A 19,756-nucleotide genomic window follows, 5' to 3' on the forward strand; every position below is an offset into this window, starting at 1 on the left:
TTTAAAAACTGTTAACCCTTTAGGTGTTCCACAGGAATTTTAGCATGAGCCAAGAACCAAATATGACGATATCGGTACCACCCGGAGTGACTAGATGTAGTATTTGTAACAAAATTTAATCCAAGTTATGTAAATACACACTGAACATGTCATGTGCATATATATATATATATATATATATATATATATATATGCACATGACATGTTCAGTGTGTATTTACATAACTTGGATTAAATTTTGTTACAAATACTACATCTAGTCACTCCGGGTGGTACCGATATCGTCCGATATATATATATATATATGTTACTCCATAATATCTTCAACATCGGACTCTGAATCTGACTGTTGTTCTACTGGCTCGTCTTCAGTACCCTTGTTCTGGCATGTCTGTAATCTGCACATGTCTGTGCACTTCAGGCCATTGCTGAGGCAAGTACACTGAGGAAGTTCACATGACCGCACACACTTGCAGGACAGTAGCTGTATAATAGCTTCTGGTGCTGGTGCCCCTTGCATCCACTTGACAACAAGCTTTCCGTCGTTATCTATCATCCAACCGCAGTCTGTTGGGTTTGCAACCCATGGCTGGCTCTGCAGACTTCTCCTCCAGATCGCAGCCTGGTAGTTTGCACGCAGTGCATGCATGAAAAGGCAGTCCTGGCAAGGAGGGAGTTGACTTGACTCTACCACTCCACGTCTGGCACAGAACAGCTGATAACGGAGCCTGTTTACCTCAGTTGTTTGGGTAGTTGGCAGGTACATGTGGCAGGTGATTTCCTGTAACTTCTCAAAAAGTTCGGTAGACACTTCCCATGAACGACCAACTTCCTGAAAGGCATCCTGGTATGTCTTGTTCATCTTCAACTGCTTGAGTGTCGTCATCTTCCCACGGCCAGCGAATGCACTGACGGTGTCACAGCCTGTAAATGCATGCATACCAATCAATGAATCACATACGCTGCCTCCCAATGTTCGGCTCAGAGTGGTGATATCCAGGAATCTTGTCCGGTTCTGTGTACCGCATTTCTGGAACAGGTGGGATGGGATTTTGTGGCACATGCCCAGACACAGGACCATGACATCAGTATCCTCCGAAGTGATGATGACCGACTTGTAACCAGATTCTGCTGCATGAAGAGCATGGAGAAGGAGGCGTGTGTCTGCTTCTTCTTGATTTGACTTAAGGTCAGCAGCCTCTTCCCACTGTTCTTTGGTGATCTTAAAGCAGAGCTGCTCACATGTGACATACAGCTCCTTCTCCTCAAGCTTCTCCCTGTGGTGTTTCGCCTTCCATTCTTCTACCAGAAACTTTATGAGACTTGCCTTGTTGGAGGAACTACTTAGAAGCTTTTTCCACTGCTGGATGTTGTGCCCATGTTGAATGTTCTTGAAATGGATCCCTGTGCCTTCATATCTGTTGACTCTTTCTGTATCTTTGATGGATGTCTCCTTGTAGACGTCAAAGACAATATCAATGCGCTTGCTCTTAGCACCCTCATGGATAGCGCGACTCATTGCTGTGCCTGCTAGCTGGCCAAATGTTGCATTGTTTCCCTTCAGTTTCTGAACCAGGCTCATCCCATCAATGATGGTTGCAGAGGGCTCGGGGATCACTTCTGCAGGACGAGCATTCCTCTCCAACTCCCTTGCGAGGGCAGCCTTGTTGGTCTTGCGGATAGACCCATCACCATTGGCAAGTGCCCATGGCAATGGACCCAGGGGATGAGTCAAGACATCACTCATTTGTAGCTTTCTGTTCTCAGCTACAAGTATCATCTGGCCAAATAGGTTTCTGTCAGCCTTCAAAATTACCTCCTTGCCAAGACCTTGTCTGCGTGTCTTCATTTGGATGTTAGAGAACGTTTTAAGTTTGTTCTTCGTCATCTTGTCATGAAACAATGTAGTTGGCTTATCGGTACCCAAACGCTCATCCTTGAATGTTTGATATGCATCCTCTCCTATACTGTATGCCCCTTGAAGGTCTTTGGCTACATCTGGTGGTGCTACAGTCGCTGTTGACAAACTGATAAGTTCACCATTATGCTCTTTGTTGAAGGGGTTCACCCAACCTGTCTCCAGCAGTTGAACGAAAGATTGGACATCGGCTTCATCTCTTCTAATCCTAGACACCTGTAGGTCTGAATGGCTGAAGTCAGTATATTGTTGGCCTACCAGGGCCCTCAGCTGCCTCAAGTACATACTGCGGTACTCTGATGTCAGGTAGAACCTGGAAACAGCTCCAACTTTGAGGCTGAAGCCTTTTGTGCCCCCTGGTGTCTGGGTGTCTTTGTTGATTGTCTCTTCAATGGTCTGGTCCACAGGAATTCGTCCAAAAGGATTCTTGCTACCGATCTGGACCGAAAAGCCACCTTGCATGAAGTATTCATGGACCTCTGGGTGTTCTATGGGCAGCCGAGACATTGTGGCATAGTAATAGGTTAGGTATCGGGCATAGTTGACCTTGTCATAGGCAAAACACCATGGTATCATCTGTCGGATTGCTCCTAGGTGAAGCATCCAGTTGCCTTCTCTTGAAGCTCGAACCAGGGCCAGCATGGTCTCGACCATGTATGTGTCAGTGTGTACGTGTATGTGTCAGTGTGTGTGCGTGTGTTGGGGCACCTCAGGGTGTCTTCAAATGTGACATAGCCCCCTAGATTTCTTCCAGTAAAATTTGCACTCCAAAAGTCATTTGGCGCTCCTTCCCTTCCGAGGCCTGCCGTTCCCCAATACTGCAGTGTACGACAACATATCGGGTGTTGTTGTGTTCGGGAGAGATTGGTGAACAAATAGTGGGGTGCATTTTTTGCTGGTACACCTCTTAAAAATAAAAAAATGAGCCTAAAATGACACCTTCATGTAAAAAATGCACTTTTTCCATTTTCTCAACCAAGTGTTTCCAACTACTGTGAAACACTGGTTGGGTCAAAGTGGTCACTATACCCCCTAAAAGATTCCTTGGGGGTGTAGTTTCCAAAATAGGGTCACTTTTTGGTGTTTCCACTGTGGGGGTACCTCAGGCAGCCTTCAAATGTGACATGGCCCCCTAGATTTCTTCCAGTGAATCCGCCACCCAAAAACCACATAGCGCTCCTTCCGTGTTGAGCTGTGCTGTGTGCCCATACTTTAGTTTACGAGTACATGTGGGGTGTTTCTATAAACTGCAGAATTAGGGTAACCAAGTTTGGGTTTGCCGTTAACCCTTGCTAGGTTGCAGGTAAAATTGGATTACAATGTAATATCTGGAAAAAAAATGAAATTTTGAAATTTCGCCTTCATTCTGCTAAAATTCCTGTGGAACACCTAAAGGGTTAACAGTTTTTAAAAATGAGTTTTGAACAGCTTGAGGGGTGTAGTTTGCAAAATGGGGTAATTTATGGGTGGTTTCTGTTATGTAAGCCCCTTAAAGTGACTTCAGAAGTGACTTGGTCCTTTGAAAAGTGGGTTTTGCTGTAAATGTGAAAAATTGCGCATAAAACTATAAGCCCTATTACGTCGTAAAACAATAAGGTTTCATTTTCAAAATGATGCCAATATGAAGTAAACATGTGGGGAGTGTAAATTAATAACTATTATGGGGGGTATCAGTATTTTTGTAAAAAGCAGAGAATTTCAAAGTTAAAAAATTGCCGATTTTTCCAAAATTTCCGAATATTTAGCATTTTTTTATATAGAAAGGTAAAATATATTGACTCCCATTTAGCACTGACGTGAAGTACAATATGTCACGAGAAAACAATCTCAGAATGGCTTGGATAGGTGAAAGCGTTCCAAAGTTATTAGCCCATGAAGTGGCACAGGTCAGATTGGCTTAGGCACTTGGGTACAAATAGGCCTAGGGCTGAAGGGGTTAATAAGCTACGTATATGTAAGGGCTATCATATCAAAAAATAAACTACAGACATGCATCTACCTAAAAATACCAAAGAAAATTAGTCACTCCGGGTGGTACCGATATCTGGCCCGGCTCATGGACTATAATTTATGAGGAAGCAGACAAAGTCCTGCCCCAAACCATATACTGCTACTTACGTGTACCCGAAATACAACCATGAATGACATACCTCATCATTACTGATGGGGACACTCGGATGAAGCAAGTTTCCAATTTCTCTCAGACACTCAAATCTTGCAGCTTCTAGACGTAAGCGCTCTGCATCCGTTTCTGCTATTTTGTCATCTATTTCTAGCCGCAACTTCTTGATTTGTGTCACTGTCAACGACTGAAACAAGCAAAACACATTAAGTGCAAAATGAAAATAAAAACCATAAAGCCAATGGCAATATACCGGTATCTTTATAATCCGCACAGTCAGTACAGGAACCGCACACCTGCATCTGTTAGCCCTAAAATCCCAGTGATGACTCCCATAAGAGAGTTTCCACACTAAGAGCTCAATTGTTAAATGACATAAGCAAAAGAAAGACTCCGGTCAAGGGCTTCTGGATACCCAATGAAGACTTCGATGGGATGGAGTTACTGATAACTATTTTTTCTTTTAATAATCAGTATTCCTTTCCCAAACTCATTCCTCTTAATCCCAGTCTATGTGACTGCAGACTCATGAATCCTCCAGAGAAACGCTGCAACGATCCGCTGGCTTAGGCTTCTTTCACACTAGTGTCGGGCTCGGTCCGTCGCAGTGCGTCGGGCCGAGGTCACCGACGCTAGCGTTGTCTCCGCCGCACAACGGGGGCAGCGGATGCATTTTTCCAGCGCATCCGCTGCCCCATTGTGAGGTGCGGGGAAGTGCGGGGAGGTGGGGGCGGAGTTCCGGCCGCGCATGCGCGGTCGGAAAAAGCGGACCGTCGGGAGCAAAAAACATTACATGTAACGTTTTTTGGTCCCGGCGGTCCGCCACAACACGGCGCAACCGTCGCACGAAAATTGCGACGTGTGGCAATGCATCGCAAATGCGTCGCTAATGTTAGTCAATGCTGAAAAAACGCATCCTGCAAGCACTTTTGCAGGATGCGTTTTTTCGGCAAAATGACGCATTTGCGACGTATTGCAGTTAACGCTAGTGTGAAAGTAGCCTTATGAGCCGAGAACAGCGGTCATGTATGAGATATGCCTACTCCTGGGCAAAAGCCATCCAGTGGACACAGCCTCACTCCATAAAAGTAAAGTATGCGCTTGTGGGCGCGGCTGCCTAGCGGGCGTGGTCTTGCTCTATACAATTTTATGGAGCGAGGCCACACCCACTAGAAAAGCTCTGCCCAGGAGTATGTATAATGCATACATCACCGCTAGTCCCGGCTCAGACACCAGAGAATCCTCTCTGCACACAGTATATGATCTGGGGGGATTCGGAAGTCCGCAATCACACAGAGTGACTGCAGACTTTTCGTTTTAGACCGGACAACCCCTTTAATGGATATAACAAATAGCTGAAATACCCAGAAAGCACAAAAAGCATGATTATATCATAACGAGCAGTGTTACATGATCAGTGAAAACAATTATAAAGAGTGATAAAATACAAAATTCAAAAGGACAAAGTTAATCAATTATAATAAATTACTAATACAATAATATGTGTAAAAGGAAAACAAATACTATAATAGAAGTGAGCAGGGGGTAAAAGCTAGGGGTACTAGTATCTAGTTCTGCCCTTTTCACTGTTTGCATGTGTCTCAATGAAAGGTTATGATAAACTTACTGGCGAGTTACAGTCTTTACTGAGAGCTGTATTATACAGTCGTTATTAAAAGGCTGATGCGGTAATCACATGTACAACTAAGAAAATAAATACCTAAAAACTAATTATACGTTTCACATATCAGGGCAGAAAAAATCTGTTCCGTAAGAAGCTGTTAAAATTAGGTAAATACAACCTCAGATGAACAAAAACCCTTGACAAACTACACTTTCGTGCTTTGCCAAAAAGCGGAAGCAGTCTGTAAAAAATTAAGTGGACTCTTACTGCTTCCATGGGAATTAAGAGGGCAAGTCACAGCCAGGTTCTGCTGACCAAATGTTCTTGATGGATTCATCAGTAAGTATAAAAGCAGAAGTTTTGTCAGTTTGCTGCTCTGGAGCATTCAGGCATGTGACACAATGGCAAGGGAAAAAGGCATCAATATAATAGTACCGAGCGGACGTGCTGGGATAAGGCGTTATCCGCCATGCTTGTGTGCTAACAGTGTCTTCGGCGTGCTCAAATACTATGGTTGAGTCCCCACGGCTGCATGTCTTACAGCTGTCGGACAACCACCACACTTGCAGGGATTGCAAACAAACAGGAAATCAATGCATGTGTTGCAGCCGCGAGACATGCAGCCGCTGGGACTCATACATATTTTTCAAGCACACCGAAGACACTCTGTTCGTATACAATCATGCTCCGATAATGCCTTATCTGAGCACGCTGCTCATCACTAATCTGCAATGATATTGGAAAAGCTATTTTTGCTGCACATCATTCTGGCAATTTCCAAATAATTTGAAGCATATCAATCTACATTGAGAAAACCAAGAGGAAAACATAAAAAAAAAAAAGAGTAACTATCTTCCGAGGAATGACGTAGCTGGAAAATTCACCAAAAAGGTCAAACTGTGCAATGCACAAATAAGTTGCAAGAAACCCAAGAGTCAAAGCTCAGACTCTAAAAGTCTCAGCTTCCATGTTTAACGGTCAAGTTCATAACAGTAATATACGAAAAATGCTAAATAAGTATGGATCGTTTGGAAGCGTTGCCAGGAGACTCTTCTTTCTGAAAAGAACATGGCAACATGGATAAAGTTTGCACAGGTGTATCTAAACAAAGTAAAATCATTTCTGAAATGTCCTTTGTACAGACAAGTCCAAAGTGGAGATTTGTCTGTACAAGCAAAAAGCAAACACAAAATATCAACACAAAGACCTCATACCAACTGTCAAGCATGGTGGTGAAGGGGTGACTAATTGGGCTTTTTTTTTTTTTTTTTTTTACAGTCAGTGAATAAACCTGTATACCATTTTAGAGTCTTTTCAAAGACCATCTATCCAAAAGCTAAAGCTTGGATGAAATGGAGTCATAAGACAAGACACAGGACAATGATCAGCACATCAGAAAGTATACATCAGAATGGCTGAAAAAGAAAATCATGGTGTTGTAATGGCCCAATCAACAACCAGACCTCACCCCAACTGAAATGCTGTGGCGGGACCTTCCTGAACGGATGCAGAGAACCATAGAAAAGATTTCTTTACAAATGCTTCAGACAATATATTTAGGAGAATGCAGAATATAAGGAAAAGGAGGGCCAAAGGTCGTGGTACTACTTTTTGTGCATTTTCCATCGTCATTATTTTGCAGCCCCCTGAAAAGGAAAGTAAAACATTAGCATGCCTTAGAAAGTGTGGCTTTACGGTAAACTTACACTAAGTATATCTGCTGTTATTTCCTCCACATTACATATACAGTCTGGAAGAACATCGGTGTCACCAACGGGCTCCTTTTTCTGTAATCACAAAGTAAAAAAAAAAAAAAATACAAGTTATCTTCATTCATGGTTTTGAAGATCACCGCTGTCAGTAACTGAATGGGACCTTCACTAGCCCCTTAAGGACCATAGGTATTTCTGTTTTTGTGTTTCCATTTTTTGCTTCCCTTCTTCCCAGTGCCATACATTTTTTTTTTTTCCGTCAATATGGCCATGTGAGGGCTTCTTTTTTTCGGGACAAGTTGCACTTTTGAATTTGATTTTACCATATCATGTACTAGAAAACAGGAAAAAATCCAAATGGGGTGAAATTGCAAAAAAAAAAGTTAAATAAATTCCACAATGGTTTTTTGGATTTTTTTTTACCGTGTTAACCAGATGTTAAAACTGACCTGCCGTTATGATTCTCCAGGTCATTACGAGTTCACAGACACCAAACATGTCCAGGTTATTTTTTATTTAAGTGGTGAAAAAAAAATCCAAAATGTTGCCATTTTCTGATACCCGTAGTGTCTCCAGTTTTCGTGATCTCGGGTCGGATGAGGGCTTATTTTTTGTGCGCCGAGCTGATGTTTTTATTCATACCATTTTGGTGTGTATACAATCTTTGGATCGCCCGTTATTGCTGTTAATTATGGCATTTTGATTATTTTTTCCTCGTTACGCCGTTTACCGATTGGATTAATTCTTTTTATGAATTGATAGATCGGTTGATTCCAAATATGTGCATATTTGTTTTTTATTGTTTTATTTGGAATTGGACGAAAGAAGGGGGATGATTTGAACTTTTACATAATTCTTTTTTTTTTTTTTTACTTTTTACGTGCTGCAATAGTCCCTACGGGAGACTAGAAGCTGCAGCCCTGCTCTATGTAGCAGATATGCTCAGTTGCTATGATTTGCCGTCCCACTTAGCGGTGCTCATAGCTATCCGGCTATGACAACCACACAGGGGTCTCCTGCTGACCCCGGGTTGTCATGCCAACCCATCGCTGACTTGCGTTCATGTGACACGGGCACCTTATGGGAGGAGGAAATGAAAAGCTTCCGCTTGTCTACAGAATGCTGTAGATAAGCCCTGAGAGGCAGTTGCCGCATCTTATAGCGGCCAAAACAACTGACAGATTCCCTTTAAATGCCGCAGTCAGCGTTTGACAGCGGCATTTAACATGTTAACATCCGTGGGTAGATCGCAATTCCACCCGCGGCTGTTAGGGGCACATATCAGCTGATCAGATCAGCTATCATGTGCTGGAAAAGGTGCGGGCTCATCGCCGGAACCCGAACCAAACAGGGGGAGGTGTCCAATGACAGACTCTGCCCGTCATTGTATGTTAAGGGGTTAACCTGCCATAGTCGTTTGATGGACAAACAGCTGCACTGAATGTGAACAGAGGATGGACGCTATCTACTTATATGTCTATGGGACAACTCCAGGCAATATTTCCACTTTTGTGCTGTGGGATACATCTTCAGTGCTTATTTAGGCTGCGCACGCTGGCTGGCAGGACCTGGGGACTGATGACATCACCACAAGTCCATCTGCACTTCTATGTTGCTGCCTTCTTATGATTGGTCAGCGTCATATAGGAGGCAGAAGTACACTCCCCCAGTGAAAACTATCTAATAACACCCACTTGGACCTAACTAAAGTTAACTCCTCATTTGATTTCTATTACCTCTACAACAGAAGGGCAAAAAAAACAAAAAACAAACATTTTAATCCGCTTTGCAGCCATTATTAGGGTATGTGCACACATCAGGATATCTTGCAGAAAATTCCTAAAGAAAACCGGATATTTTCTGCAAGAAATCCGCATGCGTTTTTTTTGCGTTTTTGACGCATTTTTGTGCGTTTTTTCCCCCAATGTATTAAATGGCGTGAAAAAAGCAAAAAATCCACAAAATTAATGAACATGCTGCATTTTTTACCGCAATGCGTTTTTTTCCGCGAAAAAAAACGCATCATGTGCACAAAAATTGCGGAATGCATTCTAATTGATGGGATGCATATGTATGCGCTTTTATCACATTTTTATAGCGAAAAAAACGCAACGTGTGCACACAGCCTTACATTGTTTGTTCAGTTCAACATGAAGAATTTGGTGAAAGGTTCTCTTTAGAGGCTATGTCCTGTTGTTCAGTTTTTGATGGTGCACATTTTCTGCCCCTATTAGATAAATGTGCGGTTTTGAGTGCATTTTTTACGTGTGTTGTTGACGCCTAGGGCTTTTGGTTTCTTGTTGGTATGTCATGTTTTATAGAACACGGCTTTGTTTTGATACTTCCTGGAATTTTGACTTTGACAAAACTGTATTGAAACGGTCATGTGCAGATCACATGTGTTTTATGCAACGGAAACACTAAAAACGTATGTGTTATTCACCTGCGGATTTTCCGTATTTGATGGAAGTCTACATGAAAAATCTGCACAAACAATTCAGAGGACCAGCAAGACAGATTCACATATGGTTTTCAAACACGTACAGCAGGTCAGTTTACACTGCATAAAAAAGAAGCAATTGCGCATTTCTATGAATCCCAGCCACTTTTCTGGAACTGCAGGGCACCAAGTTATTTTGCGCAGTGAAAATATGCAACATCAAAAACTCATTGCGGGAACTTTCCACTTACCTTCATTTTTTCTCCAATGCTTTTACTGCACAGATTCTTGGACTTGTTTAAAGCATCTGCCTGAAATCTGCCTGGAATTACAAACACCAGAAAATGAGAAGCATGAACCAGTATTGTGCGCCATACACCCACAAGAAAGGCAGGCATTCCTAGGTGCGGTAGGTCTTATGTCTTTGTGACAGTTCACACACTCATTCCCAGCATTTCTCTATAAATAAACCCATGCGGAAAAACATTACAAAAATGCCTCGCTTTGATAAAAGCACTACTGATCACTATAGAAATGTTCTACATAGGGAGGGAAACGTTCTCCGATTTCACCATAAAAAAAAATTAAAAAAAAATCGGACAGCAGCAAAACACTTAAAAAAAAGAACCCTCATAATAATGCCATTGAAAACAAGTCAAAATCCCCCCACAAAATGTGGATTTAAATAACCAAAGACTTGACTCTGCCCATCCGAATAGATTTTTCACTTTGTACAGATTGTTTTTTTCCACTTTTATGGCCTTTCTGGCTCACGTGTCCACAGAATTAACACAGCAGAAATACCTGTAGGCCAGCACTCATATAGAAGTACAATTAAAAGATATATAACACACCAATGTAGTGATTACCCCAGATGTTCAGTAGAGAGGAGTCGTGACCACTCAGAAGAAGAAAACTAAGAGAAAACTAAATGGACTATCATAAAATACCAAGCAAGAAATATTCTAATAAAATTGCCTTTATTAAACAACCAATGGCAATCAGTAGTACTAAAAAAACATGTGCATGTATAAGGACCGTACAGAGAATAGTATACAAGAAAATCAATATACAGTCAGATATACACATCCAATATAGTAAGAGGCGGACCAAAGGTAAAAAATTATTGATCGCACAAATAGAATTATTAAAAATATGAAAATATACAGTATATGTGATCACATAAAGTCCCAAAAGAAGGAAGACAGATACAAATAAAAAAAACACATAAAAGGCACACAATGAATATATACTGTATATATAAAAAGAGCAGTCACAAGTGAATTACATCAACAACAATAATGATAGATAGATAGATAGATAGATAGATAGATAGATAGATAGATAGATAGATAGATAGATAAAAAAAAATCTAGAAAAACTGGAGGCAGCACACCGTTTTGTAGTGAAAAGAAGCAATGTAATCAGCCCAGAAAGCAACATTTCGGTCCCAACAGGAACCTTGAGGATCCTGTTGGGACCGAAATGTCGCTTTCTGGGCTGAATAGATAGATAGATAGATAGATAGATAGATAGATAGATAGATAGATAGATAGATAGATAGATAGATAGATAGATAGATAGATAGATAGATAGATAGATAGATAGATAGATAGATAGATAGATAGAGTTCAAAATCGGAACAGCATCTTATATTACCAAATTGTAGTGCAGCGTCTTCCCAACCACTGTTGAAATGGTCTTTGGTAATAGATGAAAAAAAGAAAGACAGCACAAAAAAATAGAAAAAAGGGGCTTTAATGCCTGAACGGCGTGGCGACGTTTCGGATATCTTTATCCTTTTTCAAGCTTTTTTCTATTTTTTTGTGCTGTCTTTCTTTTTTTCATCTAGATAGATAGATAGATAGATAGATAGATAGATAGATAGATAGATAGATAGATAGATAGATAGATAGATAGATAGATAGATAGAGTAGTGAAAAAAAACTGGCAAAAAAAAAAAAAACCTGTTCACAGGTTACAGATACAGTGCTGATGTGGGCGACCTGCTGTAGCCCTGTGTAATGACCCTACCCTGGCAGATGGCTGCACCACAGCACAGCAACCATCTGCCATAGTAGGGTCATTACACAGCACAGCAGCCATCTGCCAGGGTAGGGTCAGTCATAACGCAGCACCGCAGACATCTGCCAGTGTAGGGTCATTACACAGCACCGCAGACATCTGCCAGTGTAGGGTCATTACACAGCACCGCAGACATCTGCCAGTGTAGGGTCATTATACAGCACCGCAGACATCTGCCAGGGTAGGGTTATTACACAGCACTGCAGCCATCGGCCAGAGTAGGGTCATTACACAGCACCGCAGACATCTGCCAGTGTAGGGTCATTACACAGCACCGCAGACATCTGCCAGTGTAGGGTCATTATACAGCACCGCAGACATCTGCCAGGGTAGGGTTATTACACAGCACTGCAGCCATCGGCCAGAGTAGGGTTATTACACAGCACTGCAGCCATCGGCCAGAGTAGGGTTATTACACAGCACTGCAGCCATCGGCCAGAGTAGGCTCATTACACAGCACGGCAGCCATCGGCCAGGGTAGGGTCATTACACAACACTGTAGCTATCGGCCAGGGTAGGGTCATTACACAACACTGTAGCTATTGGCCAGGGTAGGGTCATTACACAACACTGCAGCCATCGGCCAGCGTAGGGTCATTAAACAGCAGGCAGATATAGCAGCAGATTTATTACCGCATCATTTTAGGCAAAGAAAAATAAAAAACTTTCTGCTCCTTTTCGGGGTAATATACTTGGAAGAAACACTCCAAATGCACTTACACGCCCCTGTGCGAAATTTAGGAGCTACGTCCATGGCTGCTTGTCTATCAAAGAAGCTACATACTGGGGAGCTGTGTGGCCAGCTATAGTGTACTGATGATACTGTTACTACAGCCTGGATCCATGCCAACATGTGCCAGATTTTTAACCACTAAAATTCTGCACTCAATTGTGATTGGGCATCCAATGGATGAATAAGCACCTTATTGATTTAACGGGAAAAACATGCCGTGTCTCCTTCAGCAGGGGAAGGGAGGCAGGTTCTATCAATATATTGAAAAGCGAAATGGAAAATTAAATAGATAAATTGAAAACTTAATTGAAAAATTGAAAAGCAATATTGAGAAATATTGGTCTCTAGGCCACCATGCATGGAAAGCACAGAACTAAAGATGGGCAAACCACAACAGTAAAGTTCGGGCATGGACACAGAGCACGGACTTCACCAGGAAGTCCATGTTACTGTTCGGATTCGGCTGCCCAAAAACCAGGTGTTTGTTGCGCTGTCATGTCAGGTTGAGAACCACTGGTGACTGAACTGCTGCTAGCACAGCGTCAGTGACCGGCAGAGAGGTCATCACGGTTTTTCTCACGGTGTTAGCGGGGATCTCACCGAGGTCACGGAAGTTCAGCCCGGCAGGGAACGTAGTCTCACCGAGGTCACAGCAGCTCATTCACCAGTGGTTCTCAGCCTGGACGGTAGCATCTTGGCACCGTCCAGGTTGAAAGCTAATTATCCCCCAGACATGGATTACGGTGTGGGACAGAATGACAGAGAGGTGAGGGATATTGTTGTTTTTTAATTTTTGTTTCATTACATGAGAACGAGGGCTTCAGTGGAATATAAGGATTTCTAAGCTACTGCAATGCCTGCACAGGAGGTAAGCTGCAAAGCATATCAGAAGAACTATACTATATTTCTAATTGGAGGTATTTGCTAATGTCATATGTGTGCATGCTCCGGAACCACTAAGAGTCACAGTCGCATAGCGTGCGTGTTCACAAACTATCATGTGGCCACTGACTCTCAGCGGCTCCGGAGCATAAAAGCGGATATGTATCCAGGAAACGGATAGTCATTGTGCAAGCCCGGGATCTGCTGGGAGATTTTGGTGATGTAGGGAGCAGGAAATTATGATGGGATGGGTGTGGAAAATTTGAAAAGGCATTTGACTAACCATGACTGGAAAGCTAGAGATCCCTGCCCCTATGACTAAAACAGAAAGTATGTGGGGCAATCATCAAAGTACACAGGGCCGGCGTTAGGGGCAGGCAAACTAGGCAGCTTCCTAGGGCCCCCGCTCCTCCAGGGGTCTGCCCGGCGTCAGTGCCCACCCCCTAGGTGCCGCATTCAGCTGTATCAGCATCATAGATACCAATACAGTTGAAAGCAATAATGGAGGAGATGGCGTCATATGACGTTCCCTCCCCCATCATTCTCCTCTGCCCTTGACACTGCGGGTGCACGATGACATGACTTAATTGCGCACCATGCTGTGTGTGCCAGGCAGACGGAAGGTGCAGCTGCTGAGAACGAAGCACAGCTGGAATCAGCGTGGAAGCGAGGAGGAGAGGCGAGTATTGTATTTTTTTTTTTTTTTATCAGTGAGTACTGGTGGCCATAATTCTGTGGGGCTGTATTATATTCTATGGGGGGGGCTGCATTTTACTATATGAGGGTCTACTGATTATACTATAAGGAGGGGGCTGCATTATTTTCTATAGGGGGCGACATTATATTCTATGGGGGCTGAATTATACCCGATGAAGGGGCTGCATTATATTGTGGGGTGGCTGCATTATTTTTTATGGGGGGCTGAATTACACCCTATGAGGGAGCTGCATTATATTACATGAGGGGGGCTGTGTTATATTCTAATGGGGGCTGAATTATATTCTATGGGGAGGTTGAAATACACACTATGACGGGGCTACATCATATTCTATGGGGAGGCTGCATTATACCCTATGAGTGGGCTACATTATATTCTGTTTGATGGCCGCATTATACCATATGAGGGGGGCTGCATTATATTCTATAGGGGGGCTACATTATATTCTGTGGGGGGGCTGAATTATACTATAGGAGGGCTGCATTGTAATCTATCGGACTATGGGCAGTGCATTATACTATATGGTACCTGCATTACACTGTATCAAGGACTATGGGGAATGCATTATACTATATGAAGAACTATGGGGTGTATTATACTACATGGAGGACTATGATGGATGCATCATATTATTTGGAGGACTATAGGGGGTGCAATATACTATATGAAGGACTATGGGGAGTGTATTATACTATATAGACTATGTTGAGTGTATTATACTATATGGAGGACTACGGGGAGTGTATTATACTATATGGAGGACTACGGGGAGTGTATTATACTATATGGAGGACTCTGAAGAGTGTATTATACTATATAGAGGACTATGGGGCACATTATGTTATATGGATGACAATGGGGTGTGCATTATACTATATGAAGGACTGTGGGATGCATCATGCTATGTGGAGGACTATGGGGTGTATTATACTAAACAAGCAAAATGCTGCCTATTCATCGAGTGATTGGACTGTTTATGTGGGAACACAAATCCTTGTTCTCAGCAGCACATCACCAGATGTAAGCTGCAGATGTGCTGCTGCTAACATGATACTGTATGGGGACAGATTGATCTAATTGTGCTTGTTCTGTTCCCTTAATTCTTTCTCAGTTGGTGTAAAGAGGCCGGGAAACAAGCGAACGACTTCACTATTGTCGATCACACTCGTTTAGTGGCCTGAGATCAGCGCATGTAAATACAGCAGAAATACTTCTGTGTAATGTGATATATGTCAGCATTTGGGGACATCGTTGCCTAAAACCAGCCCTGAAAGTATAAGACGTGTCTTTTGTGATAAATACTGGGACGCTTTGCTTGAGAAAAACATATTACTGAAGCAATGTGCATCACTAACAAGACACTGGGGCAGTTTAATAGGAAAAAAAGACGTGACAGATTCCCTTCCATCACACCTTCAACCCTGCTTGTTCTCCAACTCTTCCCGTCTCTGGCTCTGACAGCTGTCAATCAAAGAGGGGGCGGAGATAGAGGGAAAACAAAGCCAGCGAGAGCTCAGCAGAACACAGCGGGTGGGCGAGGTAGTGACTCGCAGCAGTGCGCCCGGCTAGTGGGTGCGTGGGTACCAGGCGCCGGCAGGTGGCGCTGTGGCAGTAAGACGTTGCATCATCTCACGATAGACACCCGCCAGTATTGCGGCACGGCCCGTATATATATATGTGATGCACTGGGGTCTCGCCCGGCACAATCCCTGGAGGACTCGGCCTGACGTCACATGGCCACGCCCCTGCAGTCAGCCTGCTGCATGAGATTGCATCAGCCACATGGCGCGCAGGATCCCGGCATCGCCCTCTGCTGGCCGTGCGTGTACAGGGCCTCGGTGATACTCACACTTTCTCCACGCAGTGTCTGCCTCCAGTAAGGCGTCCACCAGACCCGGATCCTTAAACCGCTTCCTCTGCGTCTCTCTCACCAGCTCGGGGTTTCCTCCTTTATCCGCACGGAACAGGTCTAGCTCCAGCACCATGGTGACAGCCGCAGTATGTCAGTAGTCGCTGCAGCCGGGTACCACGCTCTGACAGCGAGAACAGCCGGGTCTGGCGAGTCACGTGGGAGGGGCGGAGCTGGGCTCATCCTGCACGCGGTTGGTTGAAGGGAAGGATGACTGTCCGATCATGTGACCGCGCACTGGGCAGCAACGAAGCAGAACGATAGCAGCGGCCGGTGCTGTGCCGGGACCTGAGGGGAAGCACCGCGCATTCTGCACTGCCGCCACCAGGGGGCGCCTATCACTGCCTATACGGGAGCAGTGCGGGCCGGGGCGTGCTGGAACGGGCCAGTGGTCATGGCTCTCGGTGCTGCAGTCTCTCCAGCCCAATCTACTGCCCTTATTTGTTCCGTTATTCCCAGGGGCTGGCTGGCAAATTTTAGCCTGGGGGGCAACCACACAGCAGTGGCCCATGAGTCGCGGCCCATCCTTAAAGGGGTTGTCGGATCTTAAGCTACATGTCTAAAGTCACTGTGTGTGAATCCCCATAGCGTGCACACTGTGAGGATTCTCTGGTGCCGGGAACAGGTGGTCTTGTGACTGCAAGCATGCGAATGAATGTATATATATATGTATATATATATATATATATATATATATAACACACAGTCCTACTGTATACAGTGACAGTCACACACACAACCCCACTGTATAATGACAGGCACGGCCCCACTGTATAATGACACACACACGCACAGCCCCACTGTATAATGACAGGCACAGCCCCACTGTATAATGACAGGCACGGCCCCACTGTATAATGACACGCACAGCCCCACTGTATAATGACAGGCACAGCCCCACTGTATAATGACAGGCACAGCCCCACTGTATAATGACAGGCACAGCCCCACTGTATAATGACACGCACAGCCCCACTATATAATGACACGCACAGCCCCACTGTATAATTAATGACACACGCACAGCCCCACTATATAATGACACGCACAGCCCCACTGTATAATGACACGCACAGCCTCACTGTATAATCTCACACACAGCCCCACTGTATAATGACATGCACAGCCCCACTGTATAATGACAGGCACAGCCCCACTGTATAATCTCACGCACAGCCCCACTGTATAATGACATGCACAGCCCCACTGTATAATGACACGCACAGGCCCACTGTATAATGACACGCACAGGCCCACTGTATAATGACACGCACAGCCCCACTGTATAATGACACGCACAGGCCCACTGTATAATGACACGCACAGCCCCACTGTATAATCTCACACACAGCCCCACTGTATAATGACATGCACAGCCCCACTGTATAATGACATGCACAGCCCCACTGTATAATGACACACACAGCCCCACTGTATAATGACACGCACAGCCCCACTGTATAATGACACGCACAGCCCCACTGTATAATGACAGGCACAGCCCCACTGTATAATGACACGCACAGCCCCACTGTATAATGACACGCACAGCCCCACTGTATAATGACACACACAGCCCCACTGTATAATGACACGCACAGCCCCACTGTATAATGACAGGCACAGCCCCACTGTATAATGACAGGCACAGCCCTACTATATAATGACACGCACAGCCCCACTGTATAATGACACACACAACCCCACTGTATAATGACAGGCACAGCCCCACTATATAATGACACACACAGCCCCACTGTATAATGACACGCACAGCCCCACTGTATAATGACACGCACAGCCTCACTGTATAATCTCACACACAGCCCCACTGTATAATCTCACGCACACACTGTATAATCACACACACAGGGCCGGACTGGGACAAAAAAAAAACAGCCCTGCCACACAAACCCCACCAGCCCACATACTATAACACTCCCCATCCCCGATCAGTGAATTTTGCTATACTTTGTCCTGCCCTTCAACACTTCTCTTAAAGGCGTTATTTGAAGAGCCACATGTGAATGGCGCCGCAGTGCGCATGATCGAACACAGGTCCATTTACATGGTGCTCTTTACACTGCAGGCAGGCATCAGGGACACCCTGGGGATGAGGAGAGCCCAGAGGATGGCAGAGGACTGAGGAGCACAGCGTCCAGTGACCGCTCTGCAGAGGACTCACAGCAGAGGTGCCATCTCCCTCACAGGGGACCAGCGCTCCTCCTGCCGCCCAGCAGTATCTGCTCCGGAGCCAGGCGCCTCCTCCTCTCCTTCATTAGTGCCCCCGGCGCCTGCGTTGTAAGTTGGAAGGGCAGCGCAAGCTGTGCATGCCCGAAAAAAAACTTACAGCGCAGGCGCTGGAGACGCTAATGAAGGAAGAGGAGGTGGCGCCTGGCACACAGAGTACTGAGGGAGGCGTTTGTGTCAGGGGGGAAAAGACATGCCCCCCTGACAAACTACAGGTATGACAGGCAAATTCTAAAAACGATTACTTCAGCGTTGGAAGGGACCAGAACTAAAAGAGCCACCTTCACAGAATGCAGCATTACAGCTGCACAAGGTGGCTTTTTTAGTTAAAAACGCCGGGGGGGGGGGGTGACAGATTCGATCCGAGTGTCCGTGCTCCAATGCTCTCGCAGCACAAGTGTGCAGGAGACGGAGAAATTAATTTCTCCATCTTCTCAATGGTCTGACTCGCCGTGTATCAGACTGCAACATCTGCTGAGAAAAAAAAAAACGACTGCACACGGACAGCAAGTGAGAAGAGAATCGTACCACTTTTGTGGAAGAAAATGGAACCGATTTTTTTTTATACACTATATTAGTCCATGTGGCAACATTTCACTTCCATATCAGAGAAATGTGCAGTTATGGATCCAAAACGTTGCCACATGGGCCAATAAGGAGTACGCTACTTTTCTCACAATTAATCAGAGTGATAGATAGACAGATACACACACATACATAATAAGAATAGATACTGAGAATTATACCATTTATGCAGGACAGTAGAAGTATACACAGCTCCACAATATACCGTATATACTTGAGTATATGTCGACCCAAGTATATGCCGAGGCACCTAATTTTGCCAGAAAAAAACTGGGAAAGCTTATTGAGTCGAGTATAAGCCAGGTATACATTGTCCCCACATCCCCGTCCTTGTATGCATGGCTCCCCTGTCCCTGTATGCATGGCTCCTTATCCCCGTCCTTGTATGCATAGCTCCTCATCCCTGTCCTTGTACGCATGGTCCCCCCATCCCTGTCCTTGTATGCATTGCTCCTTATCCCAGTCCTTGTATGCATGGCTCCTCATCCCCATCCTTGTCTGCATGGCTCCCCCGTCCCCGTCCGCATGGCTCCTCATCCCCCGTCTTTGTATGCATGGCTCCTTATCCCCGTCCTTGTATGCATGGCTCCTCATCCCCGTCTTTGTATGCATGGCTCCTTATCCCCATCCTTGTCTGCATGGGCTCCTTAGCTCCTTATCCCCATCCTTGTATGCATGACTCCTTATCCCCGTCCTTGTATGCATGGGCCTCTTATTCCCATTTTTGTATGCATGGCTCCTTATCCTCGTCCTTGTATGCATGGCTCCTTATCCCCGT

General features: G+C 44.6%; 1 protein-coding gene across 1 annotated transcript in view; it reads right to left on the reverse strand.

The window, feature by feature from the left end:
* SARS1 (seryl-tRNA synthetase 1) overlaps window positions 1-16,317 on the reverse strand; it is a 79,066-nt gene extending 62,749 nt beyond the window's left edge. Inside the window, exons 1-4 of the mRNA XM_077295419.1 lie at window positions 16,084-16,317; window positions 10,068-10,138; window positions 7,371-7,451; window positions 4,069-4,227 (exon numbers count right to left, since the gene is read on the reverse strand). Coding sequence (XP_077151534.1) covers window positions 4,069-4,227; window positions 7,371-7,451; window positions 10,068-10,138; window positions 16,084-16,219 — 447 coding nt within the window. The 5' untranslated portion in view covers window positions 16,220-16,317. The remainder of the gene's footprint in view (window positions 1-4,068; window positions 4,228-7,370; window positions 7,452-10,067; window positions 10,139-16,083) is intronic.
* Between the last annotated feature and the right edge of the window lie 3,439 nt (window positions 16,318-19,756).

This window comes from Ranitomeya variabilis, chromosome 3 (genome assembly GCF_051348905.1).
Source record: "Ranitomeya variabilis isolate aRanVar5 chromosome 3, aRanVar5.hap1, whole genome shotgun sequence".
Lineage (NCBI taxonomy): Eukaryota > Metazoa > Chordata > Amphibia > Anura > Dendrobatidae > Ranitomeya > Ranitomeya variabilis.